At 49.5% G+C, this 20053-nt stretch overlaps 1 protein-coding gene across 1 annotated transcript in view; it reads right to left on the reverse strand.

Moving 5' to 3' along the window:
- Positions 1-13981, reverse strand: part of LOC111954482 (1-phosphatidylinositol 4,5-bisphosphate phosphodiesterase beta-1) — a 110316-nt gene extending 96335 nt beyond the window's left edge. Inside the window, 4 exon segments of the mRNA XM_070435850.1 lie at positions 5313-5392; positions 5892-6032; positions 12576-13693; positions 13852-13981. Of these exon segments, the coding sequence (XP_070291951.1) occupies positions 5313-5392; positions 5892-6032; positions 12576-13693; positions 13852-13981 (1469 nt within the window).
- Positions 13982-20053: the final 6072 nt, after the last annotated feature.

The raw sequence follows: 20053 nt of genomic DNA on the forward strand, positions 1-20053 counted from the left end.
CAGTAACACGAAAGAGAAAGAAGACAGAGGCAGGAGAAGCGCTATAGTGTCGTGTCGATGCACAGTAGTGCACCGTGAGCTGTGCATGTTAAATAAGCAACACAGTGCACCATCGCTGATGGCCATATGCTCCGCCTGCTGCCATTTACATTTACTACCGAAAGCTGCCACAGCCCACCCCACTAATCAGCAGGAAGTGCAATAGCTCGTAAGCAATGAGCCCAGTCACAATCTCTGGGCTAGCTATATATTCAGCCCCTGCGCACACAACACACACACACACACACACACAACACACACACACACACACACACACACACACACACTACCCAACACACACACACACACACACACACACACACACACACACACACACACACACACACACACACCACACACACACACACACACACTACACTACCACGCTAGAAGTGCAGTAACAGGAAGTAGCGCCCATTTTAAGCCTGGACACTAAAGTGGCTCTTGTTACTAACTTAATGGTCCATATATAAAGTGAATCCACACTCCTCCCGCCCGTGCGCTCCAATGGCCGCCCCCAGAAGGACTAGCATCAGGACCAAAGCCTCAGGCCCACTATATGGCTCTAACAGAGCCTTAACAACCACCTAACAACCAACCTAAACAACCAACCTTTTCATCTTACGTTCTATACCTGTACTCTTCATTCGGCTTACACTTTTAGAGCACGCGCCAGCGAATAATGCACACACGCCGCACCTTGAAGCCTGATGCCGGCTCGCTAGCCTTCTAACTCTGAACCTCTTAAGAGGAATGAGCACTTAACGGTCCTTGCACTATGCAATCAGGATGTGTTCACGCCCGTACTGCCCGGCAGCGAACTAAAGCCTAGCCACATCTAGTCGTCCCTAGCCCGAACTGAAGAACGCCTGATTCCTTTAGCCCTTGTGCCAGATACTATGATATATTGATCGATAAGGCCCCCAAAGCCCTTACATTTACAGCGGCCCAGGAAGCACTACTGTTATGTGTTTTTCATCCAGGATACAGGCCAGCACCAATTCTGCCAGAAATGTTTGGCCCGAGCAGGGGCTTACGTCAGCGAAGCTTTACCAGAACGGCCTCCTGACTGAGAGGCGCAGCTCGCGTCGACACAAAAAGACCGCCAACGAATGTTGCATCAGACAGTTCAATTGACATTCATTCAAGTCTCCTATATCAAACTGTAGGCACAGAAAGCTAGACCTGGCATGCACGCGCTATAATTTAGTGCTGTGCTTCTAGTACAATGTGCGTGTGCTGCTAACGTGCATGTGTGTGATGCTGTAGCTGTTTGTAAGTAGATGTGTCCTGTGTGTGGATGCTGCTGACTGCAACGTAAAAACTTCCTGGTGACTGCTGTGTGCAGGACGTCTGTGCCACAAACTAGTGTGCTGTAATCGTGCTGGCATGTGTGTAGCCTCGCTAGCTGCGCCTGACCACAGAGATCACCCACTACAGTGCACCGTGCCGTGCGTGCCGACTGCCGTCGCCATGTCGCGCCCTTGAAAAGTACGCTCAGCGTCAGTGTAGTCGTGATGTGTGCAGAGATCCCTCCTAAGCCCTGTGAGCGTGCTAGCTGTGTGTAGTAGGTGTGTGTGGCCCTCGCGAATACGAATAGTAGCTGTCCGTGTGTGCTGCACGTGTGTGTTGATAGTCACGCTGGTGCACCTGCTGCTGCTAGTGCTACTAGTTGCTGCTCGCTCGTGCTGTTGTGTGTGTGCCTGCCCGTGCCGTGCTGGTCGCTGTACAGCCGCCCTGCGTACGTAGATGACGCTAGTAGTCACGTGTGCTGTGTGTAGCTGTGCTGTCGTGCTGTGCTGCCGTACGTGCTCCCGCCGTGCTAGTGATGCTGCCTGGAACGTGTGTTCGAGTAGATCGTGTGTTGTGTGTGTGTGTGTAGTGTGTCTGCTGTGTGTGTGCCCTGTGTGCAGTGCTACGCTAGTGTATTCAGTGATGGTGCTAGTTGCATGCCGTGTGTCAGTGTGTGTTGTGCGTCCAGCTGTGTGCTGCTGCTGATGATGTGGTCAGTAGTGCCGCTGAACTGACAACATCACTGCTGGCGTGCTCAGCTAGTGTGTAGTAGCTTCGTGTGCTGCGTAGCCTGTGTGTGTGTGTAGACATGCCTCGTGTGTGCCGTCGTTATGCCTGCCCCGTGCTTCATCGTCGTGTGTCGTAGATGCTCGACTGGACAGTAGTGTTTGTGTAGTAGCACTGCTAGCTGTGATGGTGCTGTGTGTGTGCTGTGATGTGATGTGTGAATCGATGTATGTGTGTGCTGGGTAGTGACTGTAACACAACCATACACAATCAACTAAACACCCGTGCTCTGTGTCACTGTCGTGTGTGCTGTGAATGTGATGTGTCGTGTGTCCGTGCGCCACATGTAAGGACTAGGTTCTATTTCGAGCTCAAAGTAAAATTAGATTGCGGTTCTGCGGCCTACCTTACTGAGAAAGGCTGCGAGCCAGAACCAAACAATTCACCAGCCTGTCAGAATGGCCACAACACAATAACGAAGAACAGACACAGCAGAAGAACAAACATTTCAAACATCAGAACGCAAATTACATCATCGCCGACTGCACCAGTAAAATTAATAGACTTTAACAATAGTTATACGCCATTGTAGTGCCTAAGTGTGTACTGGCTGTGTGCAGTTGTCCGAAGTGCTGTGTGTGTGTGCACCTAGTTGTTGTAAGTGTGTAGTGCCTGTGTTGTGTGTGTGCCTCGTGTGTGGTGTGCTTGTGTGTGATGCTGCCTGTGTGTGTGCTGCATGCGGTCGTAGTAGTGCGTGCATGTGTGTGTGTGCTGTGTTGTGTAAGTGTCAGTGTGTGCGTGCGCGGACCTGAGCGCGTGTGTGTGTGTGTGTGTGTCTGTCTTGACATCAGTGCGTGAGTGTGTGAATCCATAGTTTAGTACATAATAACATACAGCATAGCATCTTAGTTCCATATCAATATGGATATCATTATCATTATTTTGTACTCCTTGATTACCAAGTCTAATTGGTATTTAAAAACAAGGCTATTACTGGGGAAAGAAGGAAACAGAGCGAGAGAGAGAGAAAGAGAGAGACCTTGTTATAGGGGCTGAGTCACTGGCTTACTAGTGCTCTTCCATGCCGTCCCTCCTAGAGGTGCGTCACGTCGTGCCAGGCTTTTTTTGCTCTATACTCGACTTGAGTGGGTTGAGTCACTGACGTGATCCTCCTGTCCGGTTTTGCGCCCCCTCGGGCTTGTGTGGTGGAGGAGATCTTGGTGGGCTATACTCAGCCTTGTCTCAGGGTAGTAAGTTGGTGGTCTGTTGATATCCCTTTAGTGGTGTGGGGGCTGTGCTTTGGAAAAGTGGGTGGGGTTATTTCCTGCTTGGTTGGCCCTGTCCGGGGGGACAGGGCCACAGTGTCCTCCAACCCCCCCACTGTCTCAGCCTCCAGTATCTATGCTGCAATAGTCTATGTGCCGGGGGCAAGCGTCAGTCTGTTATATCTGGTGTAATTCTCCAGTCTGTTGTCCTGTGTGAATTTAAGCATGCTTCCTCTAATTCTTTCTCTCTCCCTCTCTCCCTCCCCTCCCGGAGGACCTGAGCCATAGGCCATGCCTCAGGCGTACCTGGCCTGATGAATCCGTGCTGTCCCCAGTCCACCTGGTTGTGCTGCTGCTCCAGTTTCAACTGTTCTGCCTGCGGCTATGGAACACTGACCTATTCACCGGACGTGCTACCTTGTCCCGGACCTGCTGTTTTCGACTCTACCCCTCTCTCTCTCTCTCTCTCTACTACACCTGCTGTCTCGACCTCTGAATGCTCGGCTATGAAAAGCCAACTGACATTTACTCCTGAGGTGCTGACCTGTTGCACCCTCTACAACCACTGTGATTATTATTTGACCCTGCTGGTCACCTATGAACGTTTGAACATGTTGAAGAACAATCTGGCCTTAATGGCTATGTAATCTTTTAATCTCCACCAGGCACAGCCAGAAGATGACTGGCCACCCTTCAGAGCCTGGTTCCTCTCTAGGTTTCTTCCTAGGTTCCTGTCATTCTAGGGAGTTTTTCCTAACCACCGTGCTTCTTCACCTGCATTGCTTGCTGTTTGGGGTTTTAGGCTGAGTTTCTGTACAGCAGTTTGTGACATCTGCTGATGTAAAAGGGCTTTATAAATACATTTGACTGAGAGGCAGAGAGAGAGAGAGAGAGAGAGAGACGAGAATGACGAGGAGAGAGAGAGAGAGGAGGAGAGAGAGAGAGGAGAGAAGAGAGAGGGAGATGAGAGAGGACTGCCGAGAGAGACGGTAATTAGAGTATGAGCCGAGCAAGAGAGAGAGAGAGGAGAGAAGAAGAGAGAGAGAGAGAGGAGAGAGAGAAGAGAGGAGAGAGAGGGGGAGAAAGAGAGAAGAAGAGAGAGAGAGAGGAGAGGGAGAGAGAGTAAGAGAAGAGAGAGAGAAGAGAGAGAAGAGAAGAGATAGAGAGAGAGAGGAGAGAGAGAGACGATAGAAGGAGAGAGAGGAGAGAGAGAGAGAACGAGTGAGACAGAAGAGAGAAGAGCAGAGAGAGAAGAGAGAGCCGAGAGAGAAGGAGAGAGGAGAGAGAGAGAAGAGAGAGAAGGAAGAGAGAAGAGAAGAGAGAGAGAGAGAGAGAATAGGGAGAGAGAGATAGAGAGAGAGAGAGAGAAGAGAGAGACGAAGAGAGAGAGAGAGAGAGAGAGAGAGAGAGAGAGAGGCGAAGAGAGAGAGAGAGAGAGAGAGAGAGAGAGAGAGAGAGAGAGAGAGAGAGAGAGAGAGTGGAGAGAGAGAGAGAGAGAGAGAGAGCAGAGAGAGAGAGAGAGAGAGAGAGAGAGAGATGAGAGAGAGAGAGAGAGCAGAGAGAGAGAAGAGAGAGAGAGAGAGAGAGAGGAGAGAGAGAGAGAGAAGAGAGAGACAGACAGAGAAAGAGCTAGAAGAGTAAAGAGAGAAGAGAGGAAGAGCGTCGAGAGCAAAAGAGAGGAGAGAGGAGAGAGGAGAGAGAAAGAGAGAGAGAGAGTAGGGAGAGAAGAGAGAGAGAGAGAGAGGGAGTGCGAAGTGTGTGTGTCTTTGCGCAAGTATCTGTGTGTGTGTATGCGTTTGCATGTGTGTGTGTGTGCGCGCATTCACCCCATCTCTCGCTCTCTCTCTGACCCCCTCTTGCTCTCTCTCTGACCCCCCCCCTCTCTCTCTCTCTGCGAGTAGTGTGAAGCGGTGTGAAGCGCCCTGCAGACCTGATGGGTGTGAACTGCTGCTTTCCAGTGTGTGATGCGTGATGTGTCCAGGGACTTACGCTTTCTCCAGGCATGCTTCTCTGGACATGTTCTGGGCCAGTAGGTTAGACGCCAGGCCAAACAACTCTTCAGCCCACTCCTGCACCGGAAGAACACACACACACACACACACTCCGTCAGAAGGAAGAAACACAGTCGCCAGGATCGATTGGAGGTGCAGACTTGCCACCCACACACCAGACCTTAAAATTATACACTGGAGGAATGACGGGTTCAGTGTAAGTCTAACAAGCTTAACTAACTCACACTTCGTGGACTGAAATAGGTTAGTTATTCATTAATTAGTTATAAGCACTTTGGCCAACCTCCTAAGAGACGTTAACTGATGTTGACATCAACTAAATCAAATAAACCTTTAATAAAGCCTTTATTCATGTTTGATAAAGCCCTATTCATGTTTAATAAATCCCTATTCATGATTAATAAAGTCCTTATTGATGTTTATTAAAGCCCTATTCATGTTTAATAAAGCCCTATTCATGATTAATAAAGGCATTATTCGTGTGTACCAAAGCCCTTATTCATGTGTACTAAAGCCCTATTCCTCTGTAATAAGTGGATTATTCATGTTTACTTACCTTTGCGATCTCCTCCTGGAAGGCCATGAAGTTGAGGTATGTGATGTTGACCATGTCTGGTCCGCTCACCACCGTCAGCATCCTGTTCTCCATCTTCCCCACCAGGGTGCTCACGTCCAGCAGCTCTCTTAGCTTCATGTCCTACACAGACCACACAACAGATGAGTAACATGTCAATAACACAGTAACTCTAGCCTTAACCCTTCTTCGTTGGCAACCCAACATTATGAGCTCACGCAGATTTGCATACTACACACTCAGAGGAAACACCTTTAAATTCATTTTCAACACATATGTACACTTTTAAACCTTCACGAAAGCGTGTCATTAATAACACAGCCACTGCAGCTCTAGCACCTTCCCAGAATTACCCCCCACTGTGTCTGACAGTGTGACTTTAGCCTAGCGGTTAGAGCGTTGGGCCACTAACCGAAAGGTCGCTGGTTTGAATACCTGAGCCGACAAGAATAAAAATCCGTTGACGTGTCCATGAGCAAGGCACTTAACCCTCATTTACTCCAGGTGCCGTACTACTATGGCGGACCCTGTAAAACACCACATTTCACTGCACCCATCCAGTGTTCGTGAAAATGAAACATCTTTTTTTGTAGTCGCTGCTGGAAGCCCAAACTCAGGAAGTAGCAGGAAGAGATGACTCCCACCGTCTGGTACTGTGGCAATGACAACAACAGCCCAATCAACCAATCAGATCACGATTTGACTTCCTGAGAATGTAACTGATCAGTGAGAGATATGACTTCGGGAGTAGAACATGAAGAGTGGCAACCCGTCATCATCAGCCCAATGGGACCTGCATGGTTCAGCATATTCTCTTAACATCAGCTAAGATGTCACACACACACACACACACACACACACACACACACACACACACACACACGCAGTGACTCACATATATGCGCACACGCACACACACACACACACACACACACACACACACACACACACACACACACACACACACACACACACACACACACGCAGTGACTCACATATATGCGCACACGCACACACGCGCACGCACACACACACCAAGCATGACATTACCTGGGGCACGCTTTTATTTTTTTTATTTAACCTTTATTTAACCAGGTAGGCAAGTTGAGAACAAGTTCTCATTTACAACTGTGACCTGGCCAAGATAAAGCAAAGCAGTTCGACACGTATAACAACACAGAGTTACACATGGAATAAACAAACATACAGTCAATAATACAGTAGAAAAAAGTCTATATACAGTGTGTGCAAATGAGGTAAGATAAGGAGGTAAGGCAATATTAGGCCATGGTGTCGAAGTAATTACAATATAGCAATTAAACACTGGAATGGTAGATGTGCAGAAGATGAATGTGCAAGTAGAGATACTGGGGTGCAAGGAACAAGATAAATAAATAAATACAGTATGGGGATGAGGTAGTTGGATGGGCTATTTACAGATGGGCTATGTACAAGCGCAGTGATCTGTGAGCTGCTCTGACAGCTGGTGCTTAAAGCTAGTGAGGGAGATATGAGTCTCCAGCTTCAGTGATTTTTGCAGTACGTTCCAGTCATTGCCAGCAGAAAACTGGAAGGAAAGGCGACCAAAGGAGGAATTGGCTTTGGGGGTAACCAGTGAGATATACCGTGCTATAGGGTGCTGCTATAGTGACCAGTGAGCTCAGATAAGGCGGGGCTTTACCTAGCAAAGACTTGTAGATGACCTGGAGCCAGTGGGTTTTGCGACGAGTATGAAGCGAGGGCCAGCCAATGAGAGTGTACAGGTCGCAGTGGTGGGTAGTATATGGGGCTTTGGTGACAAAACAGATGGCACTGTGATAGACTGCATCCAATTTGTTGAGTAGAGTGTTGGAGGCTATTTTGTAAAAGACATCGCCGAAGTCGAGGATCGTAGGATGGTCAGTTTTACGAGGGTATGTTTGGCAGCATGAGTGAAGGATGCTTTGTTGCGAAATAGGAAGCCGATTCTATATTTAATTTTGGATTGGAGATGCTTAATGTTGAACTGGTAGGAGAGTTTACAGTCTAGCCAGACACCTAGGTATTTGTAGTTGTCCACATATTCTAAGTCAGAACCGTCCAGAGTAGTGATCCTGGATGGGCGGGCAGGTGCGGGCAACGATCGGTTGAAGAGCATGCATTTAGTTTTACTTGCATTTAAGAGCAGTTGGAGGCCACGGAAGGAGAGTTGCATGGCATTGAAGCTCGTCTGGAGGTTAGTTAACACAGTGTCCAAAGAAGGGCCAGAAGTATACCAAATGGTGTCGTCTGCGTAGAGGTGGATCAGAGAATCACCAGCAGCAAGAGCGATATCATTGATGTATACAGAGAAGAGAGTCGGCCCGAGAACTGAACCCTGTGGCACCCCCATAGAGACTGCCAGAGGTCTGGACACCAGGCCCTCCACTTCATGAATGATCATCATTAATGTCTAAGTAATGAACGGACAGTATGTCGTTATGAATGGCTGCAGGTGGTAAATGCATGGCGTTTATGATGTTGCCTGTGGATTCACCGGGGCATTGCAATGTGTCTGTACAGCATCCGAGGTGGTTGGGTAAAGTAGGCCGGCGGGATGCGTATGTAACTTATATAACTATAACTATGCTTGCCTGAGACCATGACACTTGTATTACCTCATAAAAGTTATTCCTAGGCTTTAGCTCGGTTAGATAACACAGTCTTGGGGCATGCAAAAGACTGGGTTCAATACCCAGTTTGTCACACTGGTTATTGACGGCATAATAGTGAGGGCCTGAACTGAGAGATGTCTGTCTGTTGCAGTGTAAATACACATTATAAACCATATATCCCTATGGAAACATACACACACAACCACTCATCTTAAATGCAAACCATGCTAAAGCACAGAGCAACTAGGCACTGCCTCCGAGGCACCAGAAATGAATAACAATGATATTTTCTCTCCCATTCATCTGACATCAGGGCAGAATACAAAGTGGTTCAGCTAGGTCAATTAACACCAACAAAAAGAGTCTGTAAAAGATTTTTTGCAGCGGAAGCAAATGAGTTCCCCACTAATTTGCCCAATCAAACAAAGAGCATTCGGTGCTGTGTGACACTGATAAATGTCCCCTACATGTCCCCCAACGTCCTCCAATCAAATCCCCCAGCTCAGAGGCGCCCATTAGTATTACAGTGAACTTTTCAGAAGCAATATTTTTCTTCTGTTTGAGATTTTTACTCTTCTGGCAACCAAGTCTGCATGTTTGACGAGTGTTCAAAACACAGACACACACACGGTGTGTCACACACGCAGACTGTCTAGTGCAATTTCAAAACGCACATACAAACATACGCACACACACACACACTCTCTGACGAACAATGTCTGACGAACTTCCAACGCCGCAACGCTTTTAGTCAAATGCAAAGACAGGCGTCATTTCTTAAGAGACCTTGGTTCTTGGAAAAGGTGTCTGAGACAAGTTTAATTCCCTACTGATTACTGTAGTGTTGAGATGTCTGGGAGATGGATGGTTCTAGAAACATCTCATGCCTGCAGTCTCTCAGACGTGCCAAGAGCAAAATTCTTCCATTCTACATGAAGCATATATCAAAGTTAGATGATGCTGCATAGAATATGTTATTTTAACTAGAGCAAGCCATTATTACTAGAACTGTCTGGAATCATCTTGAGGCCATGGCAGACATTCGTTCAGCCTTAGGGCGGCAGGTAGCCTAGCGGTTAGAGTGTTGGGCCAGTATTTTAAAGGTTGCTGGTTCAAATACACGAGTCGACAAGGTGAAAGAACTTGACCAAGGCACTTAACCCTAATTTGCTCTGGAGGCGTCGTACTACAATGGCGGACCCTGTACAACAACACATTTCACTGCACCTATCTGGTGTATGTGACAATAAAAACCCTATTCTGTGTCTACCTTTACTATACTGATAGATGGAGAGACAGTATACTGTACGCAGGATACTGATAGATGGAGAGACAGAATACTGTACGCATGATACTGATAGATGGAGAGACAGAATACTGTACGCATGATACTGATAGATGGAGAGACAGAATACTGTACGCAGGATACTGATAGATGGAGAGACAGAATACTGTATGAAGGACATTGAGAATGGAGACAGTAATACTGTAATGAAGGCATTGAGAGATGGAGAGACAGAATACTGTATGAAGACATTGAGAGATGGAGACAGTATACTGTATCGAGGACATTGAAGAGATGGAGAGAGAATACTGTATGAGAGACATTGAGAGATGGAGAGACAGAATACTGTATGCAGGCATTGAAGATGGAGAGACAGAATACTGTATGAAAGGACATTGAGAGATGGCAGACAGATACTGTATGAAGGACATTGAGAGATGGAGACAGAATACTGTATGCAAGGACTTGAAGATGGAGAGACAGAATACTGTACTGAGGACTATTGAGAGATGGGAACAGTAATATCTGTATGAAGGACATGAGAGATGGAGACAGTATACTGTATGAAGGACATATGAGATGGAATGGAGACAGTATACTGTATGAGGACATATGAGAGATGAAGACAGTACTGTATGAGGACATTGCGAGATGGAGAGACAGATACTGTATGAAGGAATTGAGAGATGGAGACAGTATACTGTATGAAGGACTATTGAGAGTGGAGACAGATACTGTATGCAGGATACTGATAGATGGAGAGACAGTATCTGTGAAGGCATTGAAGATGGAGAGACAGTATACTGTAGAAGGACATTGAGAGATGGAGAGACAGATATATCTGTATGCAAGGATACATTGAGAGATGGAGAGACAGTATACTGATGAGGCATTTGTGAGCAGTGGGAGAGACTATACTGTATGAGGACTTGAAGATGGAGAGCAGTATACTGTATGCAAGGATACTGATGAGATGGAAGAGACAGAATACTGTATGAGGACTGAAGATGGAGAGACAGTATACTGTATGCAGGATTGAGAAATGGAGACAGTATACTGTATGAAGGACATTGAGAGATGGAGAAGTTACTGTATGCAGGATACTGAAGATGGAGAGACAGTAATACTGTATGCAGGATACTGATAGATGGAGAGACAGTAACTGTATGAAGGACTTGAGAGATGGAGAGACAGTATACTGTATGCAGGATACATTGAGAGATGGAGAAGACAGTATACTGTATGAAGGACATTGAGAGATGGAGAGACAGTATACTGTATGAGGATCATGAAGATGGAGAGACAGTATACTGTATGAAGGCATTGATTGATGACAGAGACAGTATACTGTATAAGGACATTGAGAGATGGAGAGACAGATATACTGTAAGCTGGTGCTCTGCATCTCAAATAGAACTACAGTACAGTAGCATTCCTGCAAATGAATGGCGACGGAAACCTCCGCTGAAAGCAGCCTCAAAGATCTCTACCTGCACTACAGGACAGACGACAGACAGACAGCAGACAGACAGGCGACAGACAAGACAGACAGACAGACAGACAGACAGACAGACAGAGCAGACAGCTGTGGCTAAATAGCATGGAGTGGAGACCTGTACGCTCCGTCAGAGAATCAAATGCATATTTCACTGATGTTTGTAGTGGAATGCCATTTTGTGAGATGTTACAGGAAAAGACAAGCTCATATCCTTGCCACTATAGCTGACTGTGTGTTGTCGTCAGAGCAGTGAGAGAGAGAGAGGAGAGAGAGAGAGAGAGAGAGAGAGAGAGGAGAGAGCAGAGAGAGAGCAAGAGAGAGAGAGAGAGAGAGAGAAGAGAGAGAGAGAGAAGAAAGAGAGAGAGAGGGAGAGGAGAGAGAGAGAGAAGAGAGAGAGAGAGAGAACGAGAGAGAGAGACACATAGAAAGAGCTAGACAGAGATAACAAAAGAGAGAGGCAGGCAAATGCTGTTTTCGACACATAAGGAGAGGAGAGAGGGAGGAGAGAGAGAAAGGAGAGGAGAGAGAGGAGAGTTGAGGAGAATAGACCTGAGATTTAATTAGTGCTGGTGTATTGTGGGAACATTTGGAGGCATGCCTGAGGGTCCTGTTGCCGCGGCGATGGAGACTTATGAGACAAAGGCGGGGGGGGGGGGGGGGGGGAGTGTGTGCGTTTACCCCTTCAAGCCAAATTTCTGTGTGTGTGGTTGAGAGGAAAGAGAGATACAGTATATAATGAGAAGAGAGAAAGAGAGAATTGTGTGTGTGCAGAGGTGTGTGGGATGATGGTGTGACTGTGAAAGAAGGCATGTGTGCAATGCATCACTTTGGTGTGGTGTGTTTGTGTGTGTGTGCGTGGCTATCTGACAGCTGTAGCGTGGGAACACAGTGCTCAGTCATTTATTACTTCAGTACAGGGGAGGTAGTCCTCTTAGCAGGGTGATGCTGCCTTCCTGCTCCCTGGGCTGTCACAAACCCTTACCTGTCACCACGACACACACACACACACACACACACACACACACACACACCACACACACACACACCACCACACACACACCACACACACACACACACACACACACACATACACACACACTGCATGCCCACATGCACACTGGCCAGCCCACTGCCACAGACACATGCACTCGCGTAAGCACACACATACCACATGTGTGCATTCCCACACACTCGCGCTGACAAAAAAAAAGAATGCACACACGTATGCCTCTGCCGGCATGCCCACACACCCGCCCGCCCATTGGCACAATCTCCACACACCGCCGCCGCCCATTGGCACAATCCCCACACACCGCCCGCGCCCATTGGCACAATCCCACACACACCCGCCCGCCCATTGGCACAATCCCCACACACGCGCCCCGCCGTTGGCATAATCCCCACAACCCGCCCCCGCCATTGGCACAATCCCCACACACCCGCCCGCCGCCATTGGCATAATCCCACACACGCCCGCCCATTGGCACAATCCCCACACACCCGCCGCCCATTGACAATCCCCCACACACCCGCCGCCCATTGGCACAATCCCCACACACCCGCCGCCCGCCCATTGGCACAATCCCACAACCACCGCCCGCCCACCCATTTGGCATAATCCCCACACACGCCCGCGCCATTGCGCACAATCCCACACCGCCGCCCGCCCATTGGCACAATCCCCACACACCGCGCCCGCCCATTGCACAATCCCCACACCCCCCGCCCATTGGCACATCCCCACACACCGCCGCCATTGGCACAATCCCCACACGCACACGCGCCCCATTGGCACAATCCCACACACCGCCCGCCCATTGCACAATCCCCACACGCCCGCCGCCATTGGCACAATCCCAACACCCGCCCGCCCATTGGCACAATCCCCACACACACGACCCGCCCATTGCACCCACCACCGCCCATTGGCACAATCCCCACATCACCGCCCGCCCATTGGCACAATCCCCACACACCCGCCGCCCATTGGCACAATCCCCACACAACCCCGCCCATTGGCACAATCCCCACACACACGCCCGCCCATTGGCACAATCCCCACACGCCCACCCGCCATTGGCACAATCCCCACACGCCCGCCCGCCATTGGCACAATCCCACACCCACGCCGCCATTGCACAATCCCACACGCCCGCCCGCCTTGGCACAATCCCCACAAAGCCCGCCGCCATTGGCACATCCCCACACCCGCCCGCCCATTGGCACAATCCCACACACACGCCCGCCCGCCATTGGCACAATCCCCACACCCCGCCGCCCATTGGCACAATCTCCACACACACGCCCGCCCATTGGCCTCCACTCACACACCGCCCGCCCATTGGCACAATCCCACACAACGCCCGCCCTTGGCACAATCCCCACACAACGCCGCCATTGGCACAATCCCCACACACACGCCGCGCCCCATTGCACAATCCCCACACACACACCCGCCCGCCCATTGGCACAATCCCACACACCCGCCCGCCCGCCCATTGGCACAATCCCCACACACCCGCCCACCATTGGCACAATCCCCACACACACACACGCCGCCCATTGGCACAATCCCCACACGCCCCCGCCCATTGGCACAATCCCACACACCCCCGCCCATTGGCACATCCCCACACAGCCGACTACCCGCCGCCATTGGCACAATCCCCACACACACGCACGCCCATTGGCACAATCTCCACACACCGCCGCCATTGGCACAATACCCACACATCGCCGCCCGCCGCGCCCATTGGCACAATCTCCACACACACGCCCGCCCATTGGACACATCCCACACACGCGCCCCGCCGCCATTGGCACAATCCCACACACACGCCCGCCCGCTTATTGGCACAATCCCCACACACACACACAGCTTAGAGAGAGGGAGAGCGCGATAGTGTCCGTCTGCGTGCTGTCTCCTGACCTCGTACTTCTCCTCATTCCTTTTCTGATGAATCGTTCATCCAGCACATCTACCTGTTTCTCTAATATTCATCTGATCATTCACGTAGCTTTAATTCCCCTCATTATCCATTTACACACCGCAGGCCACCGCTGCTCAAGTTAAGTGGCTACAGCGACGACATCTGTTCTGCAGTAGAGGCTTCACCTCCAGACCTCACGTCATACCTCTAGACAGCTGACCTCGTCTCTTCGTACGGACCCTTTCAAGTTAGTTCATTATAAGAGCAACGTTGGCTTCACATTAGGATTCACCACGGCGGGGAGGTTTCTGAGGATTCCAGGTACGAGTTCTGGGTTTGAAGAAGAAACTCCAGCCCACTGGTATTCTTGACTCGTTTTGACGAGTCAATCCTCGTCAAAACTTCTCAAAGTTTCTGGATGCCCCTAAGGAAAATCTATTGACTCAAATGTTGGTTTGAAGAATGTCAAATATGACGAATGTTTATTTTAGTTTTTCCTCCTCTTTGGGTGAAACTAGCCTGGTCCCAGATTTGTTTGTGTGCTTTTGCCAACTCTGTTGCTGTCCTTGTCAAGCTGAGGGGCAAGGAGTTGGCACGATAGCACAAACAGATTGGCACTCAGGCTAACCTGGAACAACAAACAACCGTCTTATAATCAGTTGTATAACTGTCCTGTCCTAGCAGCAGTCCTGCCGGTGGCTAGCCTTGTTCACTAGCGGAGCAGCAAGATTGTGGGTTGGGACATAAAACGCCTGGGGTAGTTGGAGAAAGGAATTATGGGTAATTCATTGTGTCGCTCCCAATACTTCCTTGGCCCCATATTCAGAATGTGTGTGTGGGTGTGTGTGTTTGAACATGTTAATGAGAGGGGGCAGCACTGAGATAGCCTGCAACATCACTTCCTGGTGTAGCTCAAACTGTGCACGCTAAACGTCTCCATGAGTTTGGCTTCAATGCGCTGTTGAGTCTTCACATAGGAATGAATGGTGTCAAGTGATTGATTGCTTTGTCTATTCATATATACCGTCATTGCATCATCCCCTTCGTATTTCATTCCTTTACTTCACTCCATCCCTTCGTATTTCATTCCTAAGACGGGGAACAGCAAGATTGTGGGTTGGGACATAAAACGCCTGGGGTAGTTGGAGAAGGAATTATGGTAATTCATTGTGTCGCTCCCAATACTTCCTTGGCCCCATATTCAGAATGTGTGTGTGGGTGTGTGTGTTTGAACATGTTAATGAGAGGGGGCAGCACTGAGATAGCCTGCAACATCACTTCCTGGTGTAGCTCAAACTGTGCACGCTAAACGTCTCCATGAGTTTGGCTTCAATGCGCTGTTGAGTCTTCACATAGGAATGAATGGTGTCAAGTGATTGATTGCTTTGTCTATTCATATATACCGTCATTGCATCATCCCTTCGTATTTCATTCCTTTACTTCACTCCATCCCTTCGTATTTCATTCCTTTATTTTCTGTATCCCTTCGTATTTCATTCCTTTATTTCTATGTATCCTTCGTATTTCATTCCTTTATTTCACTCCATCCCTTCGTATTTCATTCCTTTATTTCTCTGTATCCCTTCGTATATTCCTTTATTTTATGTATCCCTTCGTATTTCATTCCTTTATTTCACTCCATCCCTTCGTATTTCATTCCTTTATTTCACTCACCCTTCGTATTTCATTCCTTTATTTCTCTGTATCCTTCGTATTTCATTCCTTTATTTCTATGTATCCCTTCGTATTTATTCCTTTATTTCACTCCATCCCTTCGTATTTCATTCCTTTATTTCTCTGTATCCTTCGTATTTCATTCTTTTATTTCTATGTATCCCTTCGTATTTCATTCCTTTATTTCACTCCATCCCTTCGTATTTCATTCCTTTATTTCACTCCATCCCTTCATATTTCATTCCTTTATTTCACTCCATCCCTTCGTATTTCATTCTTTACTTCACTCCATCCCTTCGTATTTCATTCCTTTATTTCTCTGTATCCTTGTATTTCATTCCTTTATTTCACTCCATCCCTGTAAGGGCTGTCCGTCTCCTCATCCTCGGACGAGGAGAGGAGAGAAGGATCATCAGACCAAAATGCAGCATTAGGGAATAAGCCATCTTTTATTTAACACGACGATGGCAACACGAAAAAAAAAACACTTTCAAAAATACAAAACAAGAAAACGACGTAGACGAAACCTGAACATAAACTTACATAACTAAACGTAACACTTACGGACAGGAACAGACTACATAGAACGAAACGACACCGAACAGTCCCGTATGGTGCAGACATAACACAGATACGGAAGACAATCACCCACCAACAAACAGTGAGAACACCCTACTAAATATGACTCTTAATTAGAGAGAACGCAAAACCCCTGCCTCTAATTAAGAGCCATACCAGGCAACCAAAACAACATAGAAACAGATAACATAGACTGCCCACCAAAACACAGCTGACCATAAACACATACAAAAACAACATAAACAGGTCAGGACCGTTAAGAACCCCCCTCAAGGTGCGAACGCCGGGCCACCAGCACAAAGTCCAGGGGAGGTCTGGTGGGCATTGACCACGGTGGTGGCTCAGGCTCTGACGCTCCACACCACATAGTCACTCCCGCTTCTGTCTTCCCTCCCAATGACCCCCTCAAACTAACATCCCTAATGAACAGCCAACACCGGATAAAGGCAGCACCGGGAGAAGGAGCAGCACCGGGACAAGGGCCCAGCAGCCCCGGATCAAGGACGACCGGGAACCAGGCAGCCCCGGAAAGCGCACCAGGAAAGGGCACGCCACGGACACAGGGGCAGCACCGGGACAAGGGGCAGCACCGGGGCACAAGGGGCAGCACCGGGACACAGGGGCAGCACGCGGGACACCGACAGGGGCAGCACCGGGATAAGGGGCGGCGAGGTCCGGCTGAGAGACTCTGGCAGATCTGGCTGAGGACTCTGGCAGGTCTGGCTGAGGGACTCTGGCAGGTCCTGGCTGAGGGACTCTGGCAGGTCTGGCTGAGGGACTCTGGCAGGTCTGGCTGAGGGACTCTGGCAGGTCCTGGCTGAGGGACCTGGCGGTCTGGCTGAGGACTCTGGCAGGTCCTGGTTGAGGGACTCTGGCAGTGTCTGGCTGAGGACTCTGGCAGGTCCTGGCTGGACGGCCTCTGGCAGGTCTCTGGCTGACGGCTCTGGCAGGTCCTGGTGGACGTCTCTGGCAGGTCCTGGCTGGACGGCTCTGGCAGGTCCTGGCTGGACGGCTCTGGCAGGTCCTGGCTGGACGGCTCTGGCTGATCGGTCTGGCGGAAGGCTCTGGCTGATCCGGTCTGGCGGAAGCTCTCTGGTATCCGGTCTGGCGGAAGGCTCTGGCTGATCCGGTCTGGCGAAGGCTCTGGCTGATCCGGTCTGGCGGAAGGCTTGGCTGATCCGGTCTGGCGGAAGTTATGGCTGATCCGGTCTGGCGGAAGCTCTGGCTGTCCGGTCTGGCGGAAGGCTCTGGCTGATCCTGTCTGGCGGAAGGCTCTGGCTGATCCGGTCTGGCGGAAGGCTCTGTAGGCTCTTGGCAGCGGGCGGCTTTGCGGCTCATGGCAGACGGGCAGCTTTGCAGGCTCATGGCAGACGGGCAGTCAGCGCGCCGTTGGGCAGACGGCAGTTCAGGCGCGTTGGCAGACGGCAGTTCAGGCGGCCGCTGGGCAGACGGGCAGTTCAGGCGCCGCTGGGCAGACGGGCCAGTTCGGCGCCGCTGGGGCAGCACGGGCAGTTCAGGCGCCGCTGGGCAGACGGGCAGTTCAGCGCCGCTGGGCAGACAGATGGCTCAGACGGCGCTGGGCAGACAGGCAGTGCAGCAGCGTGTTGGCAGACGGCCGACTCTGCCCGCTGAGGCGCACCGTAGGCCTGGTGCGTGGTATAGGCACTGGCTGCGCTGGAGAGGAGGAAACAGCTGGAGAGAGAACCCGGAGAGACAGCCTGGTAGGGGGGCTGCCACCGGAGGACTGGTACATGGAGGTGGCACCGGGTATACCGGACCGTGAAGGAGGACACGTGCTCTGAGCACCGAGCCTCCCCAACCTTACAGAGTTGAATGGTCCCCGTAGCCCTGCCAGTGCGGCGAGGTGGAATAGCCCGCACTGGGCTATGCAGGCGAACCGGGACACCACCTGTAGGCTGGTGCCATGTACGCCGGCCGAGGAGACGTACTGGGACCAGATACGTTGGGCCGGCTTCATGGCACTCGGCTCGATGCCCAACCTAGCCCTCCACGTGCGAAGGTGGAATAGCCCGCACTGGGCTAGCACGCGTACTGGGACACACGTGGCGCTTTACCGCTAACACGGTGCTCTTACCAGTACGACGCCTTCTACCTCCACGGTAAGCACGGGAGTTGGCTCAGGTATCCTACCCGGCTTTGCCACACTCCTCGTGTGCCCCCCCCAAGAAATTTTTGGGTCTGACTCACGGGCTCCCAACCGCGTCGCCGCGCTGCTCCTCATACCAGCGCCTCTCAGCTTCGCTGCTTCCAACTCCTCCTTGGGACGGCGATATTCCCCTGGCTGAGCCCAAGGTCCTCTACCATCCAGATCTCCTCCCAAGTCCAGGAGTCCTGGTTGCTCTGTTGAGCATTCCCTTGCCGCTTGGTCCTAGTTGGTGGGTGATTCTGTAAGGGCTGCCGCTCCTTCTCATCCTCGGACGAGGAGAGGAGAGAAGGATCATCAGACCAAAATGCAGCATTAGGGAAATAAGCCATCTTTTATTTAACACGACGATGGCAACACGAAAACACAAACACTTTCAAAAATACAAAACAAGAAAACGACGTAGACGAAACCTGAACATAAACTTACATAACTAAACGTAACACTTACGGACAGGAAACAGACTACATCGAAACGAACGACAACCGAACAGTCCCGTATGGTGCAAGACATACACAGATACGGAAGACAATCACCCACAAACAAACAGTGAGAACACCCTACCTAAATATGACTCTTAATTAGAGGAGTACGCAAAACACCTGCCTCTAATTAAGAGCCATACCAGGCAACCAAAACCAACATAGAAACAGATAACATAGACTGCCCACCCAAAACACACGCCCTGACCAATAACAATACAAAACACAAATAAACCAGGTCAGGACCGTTACAATCCCGTCATATTTCATTCCTGTATTCACTTCATCCTTCGTATTTCATTCCTGTATTTCCCTCATCCCTTCATATTTCTTCCTGTATTTCACTCCATCCCTTCGTATTTCATTCCTGTATTTCACTCCATCCCTTCGTATTTCATTCCTGTATTTCACTCCATCCCTCTGTATTTCATTCCTGTATTTCATACTCATCCCTTCGTATTTCATTCCTGTATTTCACTCCATCCCTTCATATTTCATTCCTGTATTTTCACCTCATCCTTCGTATTCATTCCTTTATTTCATCCATCCCTTGTATTTCATTCCTTATTTCTCTGTATCCCTTCATATTTCATTCTGTATTTCACTCCATCCCTTCATATTTCATTCTGTATTTCACTCCATCCCTTCATATTTCTTCCTATTCACTTCATCCATCCCTTCGTATTTCATTCCTGTATTTCACTCATCCCTTCGTATTCATTCTTTTTCACTCCATCCCTTCTATTTCATTCTGTATTTCACTCCATCCCTTCATATTTCATTCCTTTTTCACTCATCCCTTCTATTTCATTCCTGTATTTCACTCATCCTTTCGTATCTTCATCTCCTTTATTTCACTCCATCCCTTGTATTTCATTCCTTTATTTTCTTCTTTCCAT

This window comes from Salvelinus sp. IW2-2015, linkage group LG28, assembly GCF_002910315.2.
Source record: "Salvelinus sp. IW2-2015 linkage group LG28, ASM291031v2, whole genome shotgun sequence".
Lineage (NCBI taxonomy): Eukaryota > Metazoa > Chordata > Actinopteri > Salmoniformes > Salmonidae > Salvelinus > Salvelinus sp. IW2-2015.